The sequence below is a fragment of the Taudactylus pleione genome, unplaced genomic scaffold (assembly GCF_031769625.1).
Source record: "Taudactylus pleione unplaced genomic scaffold, aTauple2 ptg000009l, whole genome shotgun sequence".
NCBI lineage: Eukaryota > Metazoa > Chordata > Amphibia > Anura > Myobatrachidae > Taudactylus > Taudactylus pleione.
Genome location: NW_028284412.1, coordinates 14,042,065 through 14,059,457, shown reverse-complemented (window position 1 = coordinate 14,059,457; position 17,393 = coordinate 14,042,065). Strand labels below are relative to the sequence as shown.

At 41.5% G+C, this 17,393-nt stretch overlaps 1 protein-coding gene across 2 annotated transcripts in view; it reads right to left on the bottom strand.

Moving 5' to 3' along the window:
* LOC148542784 (gamma-aminobutyric acid receptor subunit beta-4) overlaps window positions 1–17,393 on the bottom strand; it is a 366,337-nt gene that overhangs the window by 17,349 nt on the left and 331,595 nt on the right. The window contains exons 6-8 of one of the 2 annotated variants that reach the window (XM_088466801.1): window positions 8,281–8,421; window positions 6,275–6,427; window positions 5,869–6,125 (exon numbers count right to left, since the gene is read on the bottom strand). In XM_088466801.1, the coding sequence (XP_088322927.1) occupies window positions 5,869–6,125; window positions 6,275–6,427; window positions 8,281–8,421 (551 nt within the window). The remainder of the gene's footprint in view (window positions 1–5,868; window positions 6,126–6,274; window positions 6,428–8,280; window positions 8,422–17,393) is intronic. The other variant, XM_088466809.1, reaches the window with a different exon arrangement.

The window sequence follows — 17,393 nt, the reverse complement described above, 5'->3', positions numbered from 1 at the left end:
TCCAGAGCATATTGCTGCACATAGAGGGATTGTGTAGGCTTAGACCCGCTGCTATGCTGTTTGGGTGAAAACAAGAGGACATTTAGCCAATTGGGTGGGACATTCCCTTAATTTCTCCAACTTTTCAACACACTGAATCCCTCCTGATGCTTTTTGTGGAGTCTGCACATGTTTGGAGCATTTTCATTCGTTATGGACATTATAGTGTTCTTGCAAATTGAAGGAATGAGTTTTACGAAATTCTAGCCACTCTGTTTCAATTTAGGAGCCCTGTGGCTTCGAGGACATATCAACATATGCAATACGGTTGCAGTGACTAGTTCTGGTGATATATATATATATATATATATATGTTTTGAGCTTTAATTAAAGGCTATATTTATTTGCACTTAGTTTGTATGTACTGTTGCGTCACCCAATTTTTTTCTGTATCTTGAACCTGGCTTGATTTTAGGGTTTGAATCAGACACATAAATATAACTTCCACTGGTTTATTTGCCATGTCAAACTCAGGCTAAAATGTGTCCATAATGAAAGTTATCACTGTTTCTTAGTACTCTGGGCTAACGTGGCATTAAACCGAAGTCCTGATAATACCCTTAAAACTAGACCTAACATTAGATGTACAATCCATTTTGGAGGATCAAAGACCCATGAGACACATCAATTTATAAATTTATTCAAAAATGGTCTGCAGGTCCAAGCTTAAGTTATTAAAATCATGAATGACCACCAGTTTAATCCTATAACCTACAATAACAATATGGAAGTTGACACTTAAATCCCCAGAGGTGTTCCAGCTTACCCATTGAAGGGTATGAAGGTTCCTGAAACAGAAGCACATGTACAGGTTTACCAGATCCACTTATGTAATGGTGTGCCAGCCATATCAATTTCCAAGGCTAGCTACAAATGCTACAGATGATACTTATTGCCATTTTTATAGTTTCTTAATAAATAATTATTAATGAATAAATGATTTGTTTGTTCTGGTGGAAACTGTATATTGGCTCTACCCAGCACACAACATTCTTACCTACACAAGTGTGGAAGTTGAAAGGGAAAACCAAATATTTCCATTGTGCACCAAGCGCTTATCTCTAAGACTCAGTTGAACCAGCTTATACTCAAAGAACTTGTTGATACTGATTCAAGGATTGGGCCTTCAGAAGACAACAAGTGATTGTGGTTTATAGGGACACATAGATCATGTGCAAAGGTACTTCCCTAAAAGACTTACTTCTGACTTTCCATGAGAAGCTGCGAGTTAAGTAATTTTTATGGTAAAAGCATGCGGCATATACCAAAATGTCATTGCTGATTCCACTAAACACCTTTAATAGGGTATTTTTTTATCTACCTAAAGCCATCAAATGAGACCGTTGATGGATTCATTGAGAACCCATCAGATTGGTGTATACAGTATACATGGTTATGAAATAAAGCTAATCCTCCTAACCAGCTTCCTACTTGGAATAAGGCAGAAGTACCTCAATCACTCAATCTGATATAAGTAATACATGGGATTCAGCACTGAAATGGTTACAAAAAAAATCTTGTTCTGACACCATCGCCCAAACATTTGGTTCTACTGTATCTCCCAATACATACACATGACAGGATGGTTTCCTTGTGCAACAGGTTAAGTTGCTAAGTGACATGTGGGAGATTTATTCAACCTTGGAGAAAAATAAAGTGGAGAGCGCTAAAAGGGAAGACTTATCAAAGCTTGGGGAGAGATAAAGTGAAGAGAGAGAAAAAGTACCAAGCTTTGGTAAATCTCCCGCAAAGTACCAAATAATGAGCTCCTAATTGTTATTTTTCAAACACAGACTGTAAAATGACAGAAGCTGATTGGTTTGATTTTCTATTCTCCTGGTGAACACCAGTGGGCAAGCTTCCCTCCTCATCCCGCCACAATCTGACTAAATTTGACTCCCCTCTTCACTCTACAGAGACTACATTTACTAAATCATCTTCTCTCTGCCAAGTCTAAAGCTGGCCATCCCACTATACAATTTTCTGTCAGATATCTGTCTAATCTGGCTGGTTAGAATGAAAACCTGGTAATGTATGGGAGCAAATGACAGTCGATCATATGGTTTTAAAATTTAAACACTGAAAAAAAGAAAAAAAAAATTGTTCAAATTGGTTAAATTTGTGTGTTTTAACCAATTTGTCTGAACAACCATTTTTGGCTATTTTCCAGTGTTTGTGAGCAAATGGACGATTGTCATTTGTTCCCATACATTACCAGGTTTTCATTCCAACCAGCCAGATTGGACAGATATCTGACAGAAAATTGTATAGTGGATGGCCATTTTAAGGGATTATTCTTCTTGTTCATTCTTAAGGGTCTCTATGCCACTTTCAACACAGTGTGCTACCCTCTCCTCCAGCATCCCCTTCACTTCATTGGTTTTGTGACCCCATTCTCTGCTGGTTCATTTACTATCTGTCTAAATTCTACTTTTCCACTTCTACCTTCAGATCCTCCCAACGTCTTCTCCTTATATCTATTGGGGTCCCACAATGCTCAGTTCTCAGCCTTCTGTTCTTCTCTCTGGACACCACATTTGATTAAATAACCAATTCTTCAGTTTCTAGTACCACCCTTACGCTGATAATACACAAACATACTGTACCTCTCCCTTCCTGACCTCTGTTTCTCCTATGTGTGTTTACCTGTCTCTCTGGTTTTCCCTCCACTAGAGTTTCCAAACAGCCCTCTCAATACGCCTCTATAGACAACACTATGCTCTCCTCTAGTCCTCAAGTTCGCTGACTGTGTGTCAACTTCAACTCCTCACTCCTTCTCTCACCCCCATTCAGACCCTCAGTCAAACATCAAGTACTCTGATTAAATAAAATATGTATATCAGCATGCCACCCTTAGAGTAGTGGCTAAAACACTATACACCACAATTCCAAACTTTTCTTTCTTGAGTTCTGGATCTTAGACAGACATTTTATTATGGCTACATGCAATTATATTTTTAATATTTCATTTGTTTGCTTTCTAAAGCCGGATACACACTAGACGATGTCTAGTGTGTCCGACTTCTTCAGTGACTGGACCTGGCGGTGGAGCCAGCATCGGCAAGTGCATACACACTTGCCGATGCTGGCAGCAACGGTGGGGGCCATGCTGCATTTGGCCGCATGGTCCTCGCTAACGACATCCCCCGTCGGACCTGCACCTGCATGTAGGTCCGATGGAGGATGTCACTGACGACGCGCAGGCATTCACTAGACGATGTGCCCATTAGTATATCGTCTAATGTGTACCCAGCATACTGTAAAGGCAAACTGATTGATATAATATATGAATCCACATTAATGCTTTGTACAGCACCCATAATGATAACTGTTCCTGTTCTTCTATACAGTAGATTATTTTCTTTAACAATTCTTGCCTGTCACATTGAATCTATAATTTATAATTATTTCATTATGTACCAAATACAGATGAGTGATTCTGTCACTCTGGTTTCTTGCCAAGTCGTTCTGCATACTAGGTTACAGACTTTTTTTTGTTAGTCTAACGTGGTGTAAAACAGAATTCTTGCACCACATAGTAATTTCCAGAAGTACAATCACAAATTCACCTTTTCTAGACAGCGGTTCTCCGATTTTTCAAGAATTGTGTACACAAAGATACAGTATCTCATGACCACTGTTTCATTCTATGATATCTTTTAATTCCTTCTACACTGAAATACACAAACTTCTAGTTCTGAGTTTATTTGATGCTCAACCAATCATTGGAAATGACTGAGGGCCTCATTTATCAACAAGTTTTATCACTTACAATGAGTGCTAAAACTCATTGCGTATGATAATGGTGCTCCAGCCAATCAGCTCCCAACTGTCATCTGTTTGAAAAATGAAAGTTGGGAGCTGATTGGCTGGAGCACCATTAATCATACGCAACAAGTTTTATCACTCGTTGTGAGCGATAAATCTTGTTGATAAATGAGGCCCTAAAACTGTTGGTATGATTAAATAAAGTAATAAGGTTTAAATAGGTATGATGATGAATCTAATACATTACCTATCTTCCATGCTTTAAATGTGCACTTTTAAATGCACATGTTGTTTGTAACAAATAAACCTATATCTATAATCTCAATATTTCAGGCAATACGAAAAACATGGTTCCCATAATCAGACACTGGATCACATATGGGGTTGGACTGCTTTCCCCTTACTGCTCTTTCACTGTTCTACCAAATATTACATCACTCATGTTAGCATCTTTTAAAGTACTTTATGTTTGGACTTTCACCCTCTTCTGTCCACATGTTGATATGATCTACCATCCTCCAGGACCATACCAATCCATGATGATGGGAATGGGATCGGTATGAAATACAGAGAATCGAGATCCTGGCGGTCAGAATCCCGATGCCGGGATACCGAGAGGGTTAACATACCGACACTTGTTGGTCAGTATGCTAAACCTCCCTCTCTCCCTACCCTAATCCTCCCTCTTTGGTGCCTAACCCTAACCTCCCCCTCTAGTGCATGAACCTAACCTCACCCTCCCCACACCCTAAACCTAACTCTCCCCCTAGTGCTGTCCTCAACCACTTTACCTCTTTTAATTATATCTACCAAGCATCCATATACCCCCAAAAATTAAACTCTGATAATTTTCAGAAACTTTTCATCTCACTGCAACACTGTCTCTCTATTATTTACATTTCCCTTTCTTGATAGAGCAATCTCACATTTTAATCAAACTCTAGCAACAACCTCAAGTGGCTCTAAATACTCTTTCCCCTCATAGCCAAACCAGGGCCATAGAGAGCGGGGATCGGCCGGGGTAATGGAGGTGGCAAGGCCAAATAGTGGAGGTGCGGCTACAACCCTTACAAATAATTTTTCTTAAATATCACACTGCACAGGGGGAGATTGAATGCACATCAGCCAGCTGCAGATCTGGTGGGGTGGGGTGGGAAGGTTTGATGAGTGCAAATGCTCCCCCAGCACCAGAGGGAAAAAACACCTGACCCTTGGGCTAGCAGTCCTGCTGTGATTAGCAGAAAGGGCTTCCAATGTGAAGCTACTGCCAGTGCAGTCAATATGGAGGTCGATTTTACTGGGGGGCCCCTATAAAATCCACCACTGATTATAGCACAAATAAACAAGTGTGCCCCTACCAATGAGTCCCTACAAGTGTTTATGCACCTGACACTGGGGAGCAGCACCAACATAAGTAGTTGTGTGGTACACCTCCTGAACTATATATAGAAGTTGGTTCTGTAAGAGAAGTTAACTTATTATAGTTTTTCTTTTCTCTAAGGGCCTGATTCAGCAAGGATTGCAAATGCGAATGCAATAGTGATTACGCACGCAGTCTTACTGCGATGATATACTAATCCACTGCAATCGCTATGCCGTCGCAGCACAATATAAGGATGCCCACCTTACCTTACACACATCCGTAATACTTAGCAAGACTGCGAAACCATCGGTAACACCGAGTACAATCTCAGTCTCACGCACACTTGCACAAGCTCTGACCTACTCAGGAATAGCTAACCTCATCGCACGCAGTGAGTACTCAAGCTGCATATGGCATCGCAGTGCCTAATTTATGCACTCCCCTGCAATGGCGTTCAAACGCACTGGCACCATCCCCAAATGGTTCCTGTCAATCACTCCCGATCGCAATGGCTGGTTCGCGCTCGCGCATTATGGTGCATACGCATGTGCAGAATGCAACAATCGTCCGATTGCATGCATAATGGCAGCTGCGATCCTTGCTGAATGTCAGCATATATGAATATCTTGTGTAAAAAGTAGCAGATTTTGTGCGGAGTCTTTCCTCTAGGAATTAGCATGCATACAGAATTTACTTACCTGTTCTCTTACTCTCCTTTCCTCATAGCGATGTCGTTCGTTATTTGATTTGTTTGTTCTCTCATTCAGCTTTTTCTGCTGTTGAGGGCCCCGGCCAAAGAATACATAGTTAACAAAGGCATATTCCAGGAGAGCCAGGAACACAAAGACGAAGCATCCCATAAGATACACATCAATAGCTTTAACATAGGGAATTTTAGGTAATGTTTCTCTCAGGTGGGTGTTTATTGTTGTCATAGTGAGTACAGTAGTCACTCCTGAAATACAAAAGAATTCACATGTAACTCATCTTACTAAATAAAAACACCTGTGACTGAAAACACACTGCTTTCTACTGTTTAACTATACAATTGTATTACGCGTTGTCAATATATATATCTACTATGTATTTCTTTACAGTACATACCCAGTGCGACTCTAGCTGCAGATGCATCATAGTTAATCCAGAAGGAAACCCATGATAGGATAGTGATCAAGATGGATGGCATGTAGGTTTGAAGTATAAAATATCCAATATTTCTCTTGATTCGGAAACTCAATGATAGGCGGGGGTAGGAACCTGGAAAAATAGCACAGGATAAAGACTTTTTGACAGTGTGGAATAAGGAAAATGGTTTATCTGTTATTACATTTTTCCTGGGCACGTTTTTGGGCGACACTTGTTAAATGCTCTATAGACAGGCACTACCTTTACAGACAGTTCATAAGAATGCTAAACAATAACATATTGGCAGAATTTGGCTAACGTGCTGGGCGCAGCAGGTGTGCATACAGAGGTGAGTCCACAGAGCAGATTGGCTTAATCAGGGAGTTGGTTTATTAGCCAAGTAGAAACAGGTAGCATATGACACCGGGTTACTTAGTAGGTACAGGCTGCAAAGATATTGCCAGTTGCAGTCTGAAGCGTATGGGATATGCTGGGTGTTGTAGTGCATTATTCCAGGCAGCTTGCTCCAGCATGTTTAGGTTATTTGGATGATGCTTATCTTTCAAATAGTGCTCCAGATTCTCCATTGGATTGAGGTCAGGAGTTTGACTGGACCATGGAATAATATTCAGATTTTTGTTATTGAAGTTACATTAATGTTAGTTTGGCCTTATATTTAATTTTTTTTATCTTTTGCCCAATATTTAGTAATTTATACATAATTGAGTGCAGTATTTTTCTGTATTTTGCACCATCCATTCTTCCTTCTAAATGAACATAATGCCCAGACCCTATAGCACTGGATTTAATGTTTCACCATATAAGGCGCAAGCAGATGAATGACATTTTTTAAATTGTTGTGGTGGTTATTGAGATTGTTTTTTTTTTTTTTACTTTTTTCATTGACAGTCCTGTATGGCAGTCCTCATATGAACAGGTAAGTTTTTCCTTCTCATAAAAGGTTTAGGCACTGGGGTGGAGTTTAGGGGTAGGGAGAGAGGGAGGGTTAATATACTGACCGACAAGTGTCGGTAACCTAACCTTGTCGGGATGCCGCCATCGGGATTCTGACCGCCGGGATCTGGAGCACCGCCATCCCATACCCAACCCTAAAACACTAATACTTTTAGAACATGTCAGGAACATTTATGAAAACTAGTGTTTTGGTAGAAAAAATTTACATAGGAATATCCTTTGAACTGATGCATGAACAAGATATAGTTCACTTAATAGATATAGTTTGTGTTTAAAGGCCAGAAAGAAATATGATTTTCTTCAGCTGACAATAGCAGTGCACAGTGGGAAAGGTAGTCCAAAACAATCCTACAGTATTGTGGCTGCCATTTTTAGAATATGATTTAGATCACAGGTTCTCAAACTTTTTCCTCAGGACCCCAAACAGTGCATGTTTTCCAGGTCTCCTCACAGAATCACAAGTGAAATAATTATCTCCACCAGTGGAACTTTTAAAATGTGTCAGTGAATAGTGAATACACCTGTGCACCTGCTGGAAAAACGTGAACTGTGTGGGGTCCTGAGGACCGAGTTTGAGAACCTCTGATTTAGATAATGAAAGCGAATATTTAATTGTTTGCTATGGACTATAGCATCTTTTTGCTGAACAACAGTTTTAATAAATGTTCCTGATTGCTTACTAGTTAAGAGATACACTAGAGCCCCGACAATTACTCAATAAATAATTGTATGGAAAATCTGTGAATATGGGGAAAGTTTTATATACATTTGGCACTGTTACAACAATCCTTTCATCATTTAATCAACATATATTTCTTTACGGTTTATTTTACAGTGAAAGTCATTAAACTCACCCTTGTGCCTCTCTCCTACTTTCATAATTTATTTCCAAAATTGGGACTTTTAAAAGAAAATAATATTTTCTGCAGTAAATAAATTTGTTTTATTTTTAAAATAACTACTTATCAAATTTTTATGTGGCTAATCTCATCTGCATGTTAATTTCTTACCAGTTGTAAATACAACTTTCTTAGTAACCAGTCTGGTTTCAATAATAGAGAACTGCGGCAACTCCAGAGCAGGCACCCCTGTCACTGCCGCCTCTTCCCCTCCCTGCCAGAAAAACTCGATGTCATCTGTTGTGTAACCATCTGAAAAATAAAACAAAAACTGTCAGTTGTTCAATTAGATGTGAAGTATTTACAGCCTATAGTATCTTGTGCATGTCTTTTTAAATTGTGCAACTTTTTTTTTTCATTTGCAGTAATCCAATTATATTTTATTTTGTAATTGAATATAGAAATAAAAAGTTCATAACTACAATATGTATATATACTGTATATTCATTAAATCTTTTTGTTAAGTGATGGAATTTGAATTGTACTTTTCCCACCTGGGTTCATTTGATTTCTTAGAGAAATATTTCAAGAGTAGCCAGACATCCTTTCAGTTTGCATTGAACAATCACTGAATGAAAGGGGTGGTTTGTGGAGGATGTGAGGAGTCAGGGCTGCCATCAGAAATTGCGGGGCCCGGCATTGACAAGATAGGCAGGGGGTGAAGGGGGGCAGAGGTGGGCGGAGCCACACTGGGGGGATCAATTGGTGCCTTTAAGAATTCACAAACTTTGCGCTGTGATTGGTGTTAGATTGACATGCTAATATATATATATATATATATATATATATATATATATATATATATATATATATATATATAAGCACTGAAAAGGCTGAATCCACAGAAAGAGCTAGAAGAAGGGTAAAACACAGGGCAGGGAAGGCTGGATGGATGGGGGGGGCAGGGAAGGCTGTCTGGACAAGGGAGGGAGGCACAGTGTATGGAATGCTGGCTGACTAGGGGGCACAGGGAAGGCTGGCTGGACTAGGGTGGGGGGCACAGGGTAAAGAAGGCTGACTGGACTGGGCAGAGAAGGCTGGCTGACTAGGGGGCCATGGAAGGCCGGCTGAACTGGGGGGGGGGGCACAGGGCAGGGAAGGCTGGCTGATAATGGGGGAGACAGGGAAGGCTGTCTGACTGGGGGGACAGGGAAGGCTGGCTTAACTAGTGGGTAGGCACAGGCAAAGACGACTTAAGACGTATAGGGAAGGCTGGCTGTCTAGGGAGAAAGCACAGGGCAGCAAAGGCTGTAACAGAGGAGGGGGGGGGGGCAAGGCAGAGAAGGCTGTCTGAAACAGCAGGTGGACAGGGAAGGCTGGCTGGAACAGAGGGGAGAGCACATGGCAAGGTCAGGGAGTACCTGTTTTTCATGGACTTTTCAGCTGGCTGCGCTAGTGCAGCCAGCCAGGTACATTTAGCGCTGACTGCTTTTCAGAGATGAGGGCCCGGGTGGCAGCGGTGCTGCAACGGCAACCAGGAACATCAGTCCAGGAGACCTTCTAAACAGCTCTGACGGCATTTCAAAAGCCGGCCGCGAGCCAATCACAGCTCCCGAACCAGCAGCCAATCAGGAGCAGCCGCTCCTGATTGGCTGCCGTTCCGCGATCTCAGGCTGGTTTGTGGCCGCAGGCGTTGAATGTATGTAAGTTCTATGAACTCGCCCTGCATCCCCTGTCTGCTGGTGTGGTGTAGCACCGCTGCAACCCGGCCCCACTCTCTATCTCTTTCCTCCGGGCCCGGGACTTGAGGCCCGGTGGTCCCCCCCTGATGGCGGCCCTGTGGGGAGTCAATGCACTTAAAAGATATTGGACAGGATTACAAAAAAAATCCATCACTACTCAGAAGACTAAAGTTGTATTTTAATTGTGCCACACATAGGTGACACTCAACATAAATAAATATTATAATGAAACTGATACAGGACAAGGTTACCTACAAATCACTAGACTTGGATTCAACCACTTTATTTCAATGCAGTCTCTCTCCACAAAGAAAGCAGGCAAAAGCAAATTTTGAACTCCTAAATATCACAAGTCTGAGAATCTCTTACTTCTACTTCTAAAATAATATCTTCTACAATAATATTTTAAATATTATTATATTTTAAAATAAAAACATTTACATGATTTTTTTTGCAATGCAAATGTCTCTGCTGATAATCATCATCAGCAGTGCAGATCATTGCTCCAGGGGTAGAGCACCTGCAAGGGATATATCTCCTGAGAGCAGGGGCATAAGTTCATATCAGGAACCTGGAGCTAGTTGTTGGTGCCCTCCACCACCTCCGCTTGCATTCACTGCCAACACCCCAGTGCCAGCAGCACTCACACACACTCCCCCTAAACAACATGCACTACCCAGCAACATCCAGTCATAAACTCTCCTCCCCCTGAATTCACTTCTAACACACCAGCAGCACATAAGCACACACTTTCTCCCTGAATTCACTTCCAATACCCCAGAAGCACCCAGCAACACCCCAGTATATACTTACCGACTTTGCAGCCCCAAAGGTAAGCTGTGCAGGGGACAATCATTTCATCGTGCCATACCCCTTACATTTACTACTAACAACTTAGCAGCACCCAGATAAACACTCCCCCCCATATTCACTTCCAACACCCAGGCAGCACCGAGACACACATCCCCCCCTGTATTCACTACTAACACTACAGCTGCGCTCAAACACACACTCTCCCCCCCTACATTCAATACTAACACCTTAGCAGAACCCAGACACACGCTATCTCATTTTGCATTCACTGTCAACACTCCAGCAGCTGCACCCAGGCACAGACTGCTCTCCCAATTAACTACTAACACCCCAGCACATAAACACTACCTGTAGCTAATCAGGGTCTTTCGTTCTTACTATTTGATGCTCCCACAGCAACAGCTGAGAAAGCAGGTCCAGCGTGTGTGAGGGGGAAGAGGACGAACAAAGGAAGGAGGGGTCATGCACTACAGCCTCTGCCCTGTCCATTTTAAGTACATTGGTACCATTTCCTTGCTGGAGATCCATCCCTGGAGACCGGACTACATGGTGGGAACCCTGGGCTCCCTGCTTATTCCTGTTCTGGGTCACATAAAACAGAACCTGGAGCAATGGAGGAGGTCAGTGTGCCCAGAAGTGACTGCCTTTAATTGTCTCTTGTATTTCCACCCCTGCCTGACAGGCTTATGTTTAGCTGCCTCCACCTCAGAGTAGAGAGCAATTACAAAAATGGGAGAGGGAAGGGGCATGTAAATGTATGTATGTAAGATAAAATGGTTTATTAGATAAATAATATTTCTTTCTTTCAATCTATTTGACCAAGAACCGGATTCTCTGATTCCTACTCTGCAATTGATGCACAGATCATTGGAAATGAGAAAAGTATATTGGTACTAAAGACAGTGAATGGCAAAAATATTCCCCCCCCCCCCCCCCCAGAGTTTCAGTAGGGACACTAAGGAAATACAGGACGATGATGAAGTATATTTGATTACAGTCTGAAAGCAAAATTATTCTTCAACATTCTCAATCAGCCAATCATCCGTTTTATTTTATTAAATCTCTACAGAAAGATCATAAGACTGGCTAAGCAAATAAAAACTACAAATTAAGCTATGCAGAGTAAGAAGAAAGAATGTTGGAGGGCTAAAATATAGCAAATAATGAATTATTAATGGAAGGGGGCTACACTTTGCAATTATGGACTTTATAGTTATGGGACTTTTCAATATTGGAATTTGTGGTTATGAACTTTTTGGGTATGGACTTTACAGTTATGGATATTATGTTTTTGTTTAATCAACAAATATGTGTTTATATTTATGATATTGTTCCAGTATGAGGATTTACATAGTGTGCACAAAGAACTCAGGTGAGAGTTAGCAATCAATGAGGTAAGAGTTAGCAATCAATGAGATATATGGGGTCAATCCTATTATGTGCGAAGGGTGCAAGTTGCCGCTGCAACGGCGTTAAAATGCTGGCAATGGACTGGCACTTCGCACCCATCGCGGCCTGCTCTGAGCCCGAATTTGTGGAATTTTGGCTACCGTAAAGTACGGCCGTTGCCGTGATGACTCGCGCCGGGGAGATCATCACGGCTAATAGGATTGACCCCATGTGTCTCTTTCTCATTTTTTAACTATTATTATTATTGTTGGACGCAAATACAAAAGTCATAAACATGTCATACTGTATATTTGTAGAATTAATGTGAACACTAGAATCATACCACAGCTCCCTGGTACTTGTAGGTTCAGGATTTTGGGTTCGAATGGACCTTCCCACCACGTCCTATAAATGTTCAATTGGATTTATGGTGGGCAAATCTGGTCGCCTCACTATTCGTCAGAACTCTCCAGAATGCGCCTCAAACCAATTCTGGACAACTTGGGACCCATTATCCTGCTGGAATATTCCATCATTGTGAGGGTACATGAAGGGCTGCAAATGGTCATCAAGCAATGCAACTTATGAATGTTGGATGTGATTTATGCCAGTGTCTTGTCTGTTACCACAGTCAATTCTTACCACACTCCTCTGGTCACAATCATTAAGCACCTGTGGTCGGTCACTGCACTGTCCACGGTGGGAATGTTGAATGTTCGCACAACTTCAGAAATGGAATGTCCCATCCATTGGACACTCACTATTATGGCACCTTCGAACTCCATGTTGCCTTGCCATGAGCAGCCTATCTGGTGTTCAAACTGACCGACGAGATGTCAGATTACAACTGATGCAGGTCTGGGCATCTCCAAAATCTCACTGTACGGTGATGCCACTTACCATTACCTTTACATACTGCTATCCCATAACTTTTCAGTATATACAATACTGTGCAAAAGTTTTAGGCAGGCATGGAAAAAATGCTGCAAAGTAAGAATGCTTTCAAAAATAGAAGTGTTAATAGTTTATTTTTATCAATTAACAAAATGCAAAGTGAATGCAAAGAAGAGAGCCATCTGTATACACTGGAATTTACAGTAACACTCGGAAAGGCACCAGGGCATGCTGTGGCTGTTGGATGGAGTGCTGGACATTAAGGGCTCAATCCAATTAGGTGTGAATTGCAAGTAGCGAGTTTGTCTCACACACTTTGCCACGAAGCGCGCTCCCAAGAATTCTCCAATCCAATTAAAAATGCCTATTCGCAGCGGTGCGAATTGACTGCCAAATGAGATTTGCGAGAAATGCATGAAAATGTGGAGAGACCATCCTGGACCCCCCAAAATTGATAATTTCGTTAGCAGGACTATATAGGTGGCTGTTTGTGGTCATTAGGAAGTTACTATAGGTTTTGAAATGGTGTCAAATGGCTGAAAATGCAAGATAATGATAAAAAACTAATTTTTTTTGTTTAATCTCAAACGAATTAAACGAAAAATGCAAAAAAACCTAGGAAAAAGGGTGATTTTGGGGTACTTTGAGGGCACCTTGAAAAAAAAATTATAAAAACAATAATTTTTCAACTAAAAAATTATTGTAATTAAATTTGGGGTGCCTAAACTATAAATGTACAAAAAAAAATTGATTTTGGGGTAATTTGAGGACATTTTTTTTTACCCCCAAAATGACATGTAATTATTGGACTAAATGAGATAATTAGAAACTTCCCATTGTCTAATTGGTCATTAGGGGGGGGGGGTCCAAGGGGTTCAGCACAGTGTCCTCACATTTTAATCTTAAAATAAAGATTTGCCTTTCCATCTCACCCTCAGGGAGGTGTGAGTGGAAGGTTGCAAATTCAGTCTGACTGATCAGTGCGAGTTGCTAATTGGCTTGCAAAATGAATTCGCTATACGAATTTGAAGTTAAAATCGCAACTCGTACCTTGCAATTCGCACCTAGTAGGATTGACCCCTAAGTGATAGATATATCTATGTATTTCTCTCCTTCTCTCTCTGTATTGCAATTGAATATTCTAAAAAGCCATCTCTCTATCTATTAAATACAACTATTGTACACTAATTATCTATTCTGAGCAATTTGGGGCTGTGTCACATAATGACCAGGGTTGGCCTGCCTGCCATAGCTTGTTGCTGGTTGCAGATTTTGTTGGGGGCAGGCTAACTGCCTGTCTCCTCACCTGCAATTGTTACAGCCAGCTGATGCTGTCAATGCTGGTGCTTGAATCAATTTGGGGAGGCATGCCAGATTTCTATTTATTCAATTAATTTTTACACCCAAAAGTCTTTGCTGTGACTCATCATCATTAGTATGGATGTTTGCTCTAGATTTTAGAAGGTAGATCACCAGCAATAGCTATGCCTACTCACAGATGAATCTGCAGCTGTATAGCTCAGTAAAAAGAAATTACTAGAACATTTCTTTATTGTTCTTCCCTCCCCCGCTCTGCCTCTCCATGCATAAAAATGGCAAGTCAGGGATTTGCAAAAAACTTAATAGGAAGAGTAAAAGCAAAGTGTTGGTGTGCATGCACAATATGAAATTGTGTATATTACATAAATAAAGGGCTTGTTTTCATTTTGAGCCTCATTATAATAGAAATGACAACTAACAGAAATGTCGTCCCGTTGGTGCACATGTAGACGGCAGATCTAATGTTCACGGTGCACACCTGTTGCTAAATTTAATTAAAAAGAAAACTTCCACACACTGAACAGGAAGCACTGCACTGGCAGGAGCCCATGCCTGCCAGCCAGTAACGAGCTTGGTAGCAGCGACAGCCTTCAAAGGAACAGCATGGTGAGGCGGGGAACAGCGGTTACTTCCTAGTACACTGCAGTGAGTGTGGGAGCACTGATCCCGGTGCATCTAATGCAGGGAGGAGTTCCTGGCATGCGGCAGTGCAGCCATCCCAGCCCAGATCTCTACCCCAGTCTATCCACACATCTCACCAACACCTGTGGCAGTCCCACCTCACAGCCAGCAAGGCATGACGGGCCCTGTGTACCCCATCACTGAGCCATGACCGGCCAGGAAAGACAGGTACAGACAACAGATGAGGAGAGGAGAACAGCAGCGGAGTGCCCCGATCCAGGAGTTACAGGGATATGGACCAGGATTGCATACAGACTATGTGGCCGGGCGAGGGGAGATAGAGACACTTGCAACCCATCACAAATATTAGCAGGGCCGTAGGGAGGGTGGTGCGGCCGATGCCTCCGCACAGGGCAGAATCCTGCAAGGTCACCAGCCGCTACCTGCCGGGCCCCGGAGGTCTTCAGGAAGAGTTCCTCCTGGAGTGCTAAGCGGCAGAGCAGAGCAACTCTAATGAAATTTCTGCCTGACGGCTGGGTGAAAAGGTATGCGCTTACGGGAAGGAGGGGGCGGGGGTGAGCGAGAGGGGCGGCAGTGCAGCACACTGCACAGAGCGCACTGCCGTCCTGCTAAGGTGTTGAATATTAGTATCTAATATACATGATTGGGACATTCAGGAAATCCTGTTTCTAACATATTACATTGTGATTTGTGTTTTACTGAAAATGCTATGAAACCCATGTATTTTTGAAAGGCTAATTTTCAAAAGCTCGAAAAGGCATTAAATATGACTTATTGGGACACAGAAAATTAGACAAAACATTTTGAATACTTATACCGTGTAAAAACCATGTTTAGCAAAAACATAAACTGTACAATAATAATTAAAGAATCATGTCTAGCCCAATAAGTAAAACAATACATATACTGTATTATAGCTATATCTATCTACTGTATATATGTATATAGTATAGAGAGAGAGAGAGAGAGAGACAGATGATCAGCGCTACACCTAAATAATGTCCACAATGTTCAAGAAAAGAGTTCCTTCTTATAGTAAATTAATTTTCCAAACTGATTTCAGACTCCCTTTCTAATGAGTGGCAGCTAATTCTCCAAATAGACTGTTATCCTGTAAGTCAGTAGATGAATCTTAAGCAACAAATGAGAAACAGTGCCATCTAGTGAAGTATTGCTAAGTTTAAAAAGAGTATCTAAATATACTGTAGGATTCCCAAATCTTATATATAAAAATCATTGGTCTGTTTGTTTGTCTGTCCGGTTATGCATTCGGACACCCCTGCAGCGGTCTGGATGAAACCAACGCGAGGTGGTCCAGTTGGATCCTGGTCAGGTTTTAGGGGGTTAGGGTCCCGGTTGGACCTCTCGTTGGTGTACGCTGGGCAAAATTTGGACCCGGGGAGCCTGTTCTGGCTTTCCACTGGATGGATTTGGATGAAAATTTCATAGAGGGGTGGCAATTGGTCTGTGGTGCCTGGCAATTGGTCTGGGATGCATAACTTAATACCTTGAAGATTAGGTCTTGGTCGGACCTCCCGTTGGTGTACGCTCTGCAAAACTTTGACCGGTTTAGCCCATTGGATAGATTAGGATGAAAACTTCACAGAGTGGTGGCCATTGGTCTGGGATGCCTAACTTGATAACTTGTAGATTAGGTCCCGGCCGGACCTCCCGTTGGTGTACGTTGGGCAGAACTCTGACCCTGGGGAGCCTTTTCTAGGTCTTCCACTGGATGGATTTGGATGAAAATTTCACAGAGAGATGGCAAGTGGTCTGGGATGCCTATCTTAATAACTTGAAGATGTAAACCCCGGCAACACTGGGTACTTCAGCTAGTATTATATACGTATTATATGCTTATCTCAGTTTGTTTCTCTTTATCCCAGGAACTTATTTTCCTTGTGATGTCCTCAGTATTATCAAGAACGTGTGTACATAAAAAAATAGTAAAAAATATACAAAATATAGTGTAAATCTGTTTATAATTAAAAGTGCTTTTGTGCCCAATGCCACAGAAAAAAAGTAGACCACTCCAAAACACACCAATAAGTGATACAATAAACACACTTCAAAGTAATATATCGCAAAAGTTATATATGGAAAACTGTACCAATACGAATTTGTGAAAGCAAAAACAGGCTCAATTCCTTTAGGTGAAGTCAGTTCATACAAGATACAAGATAAAAAAAGAGAGATCATCTGCTATTTCATATAGCCAAAACCTAGAATTCCTTTTCCACCATTAATGATATACTCCAAGACAAACATGAGGGACATAGCATAGTGTCATTAGTTTTTAAACAAGTTTGAATTACATAAAAACATAAAAGCCACATATAAAGTAATGCCCAAACATGAGTTTGCACTCTGACTATGGTCAGAGCCAATACCTGTATCACCCTGATTGCCAGTACACTAGCTTTAGGACTGTGATCATTCAGATCCCCAAATCCTGATGTGGTGAGAGCAAAGCCAAATGTAATG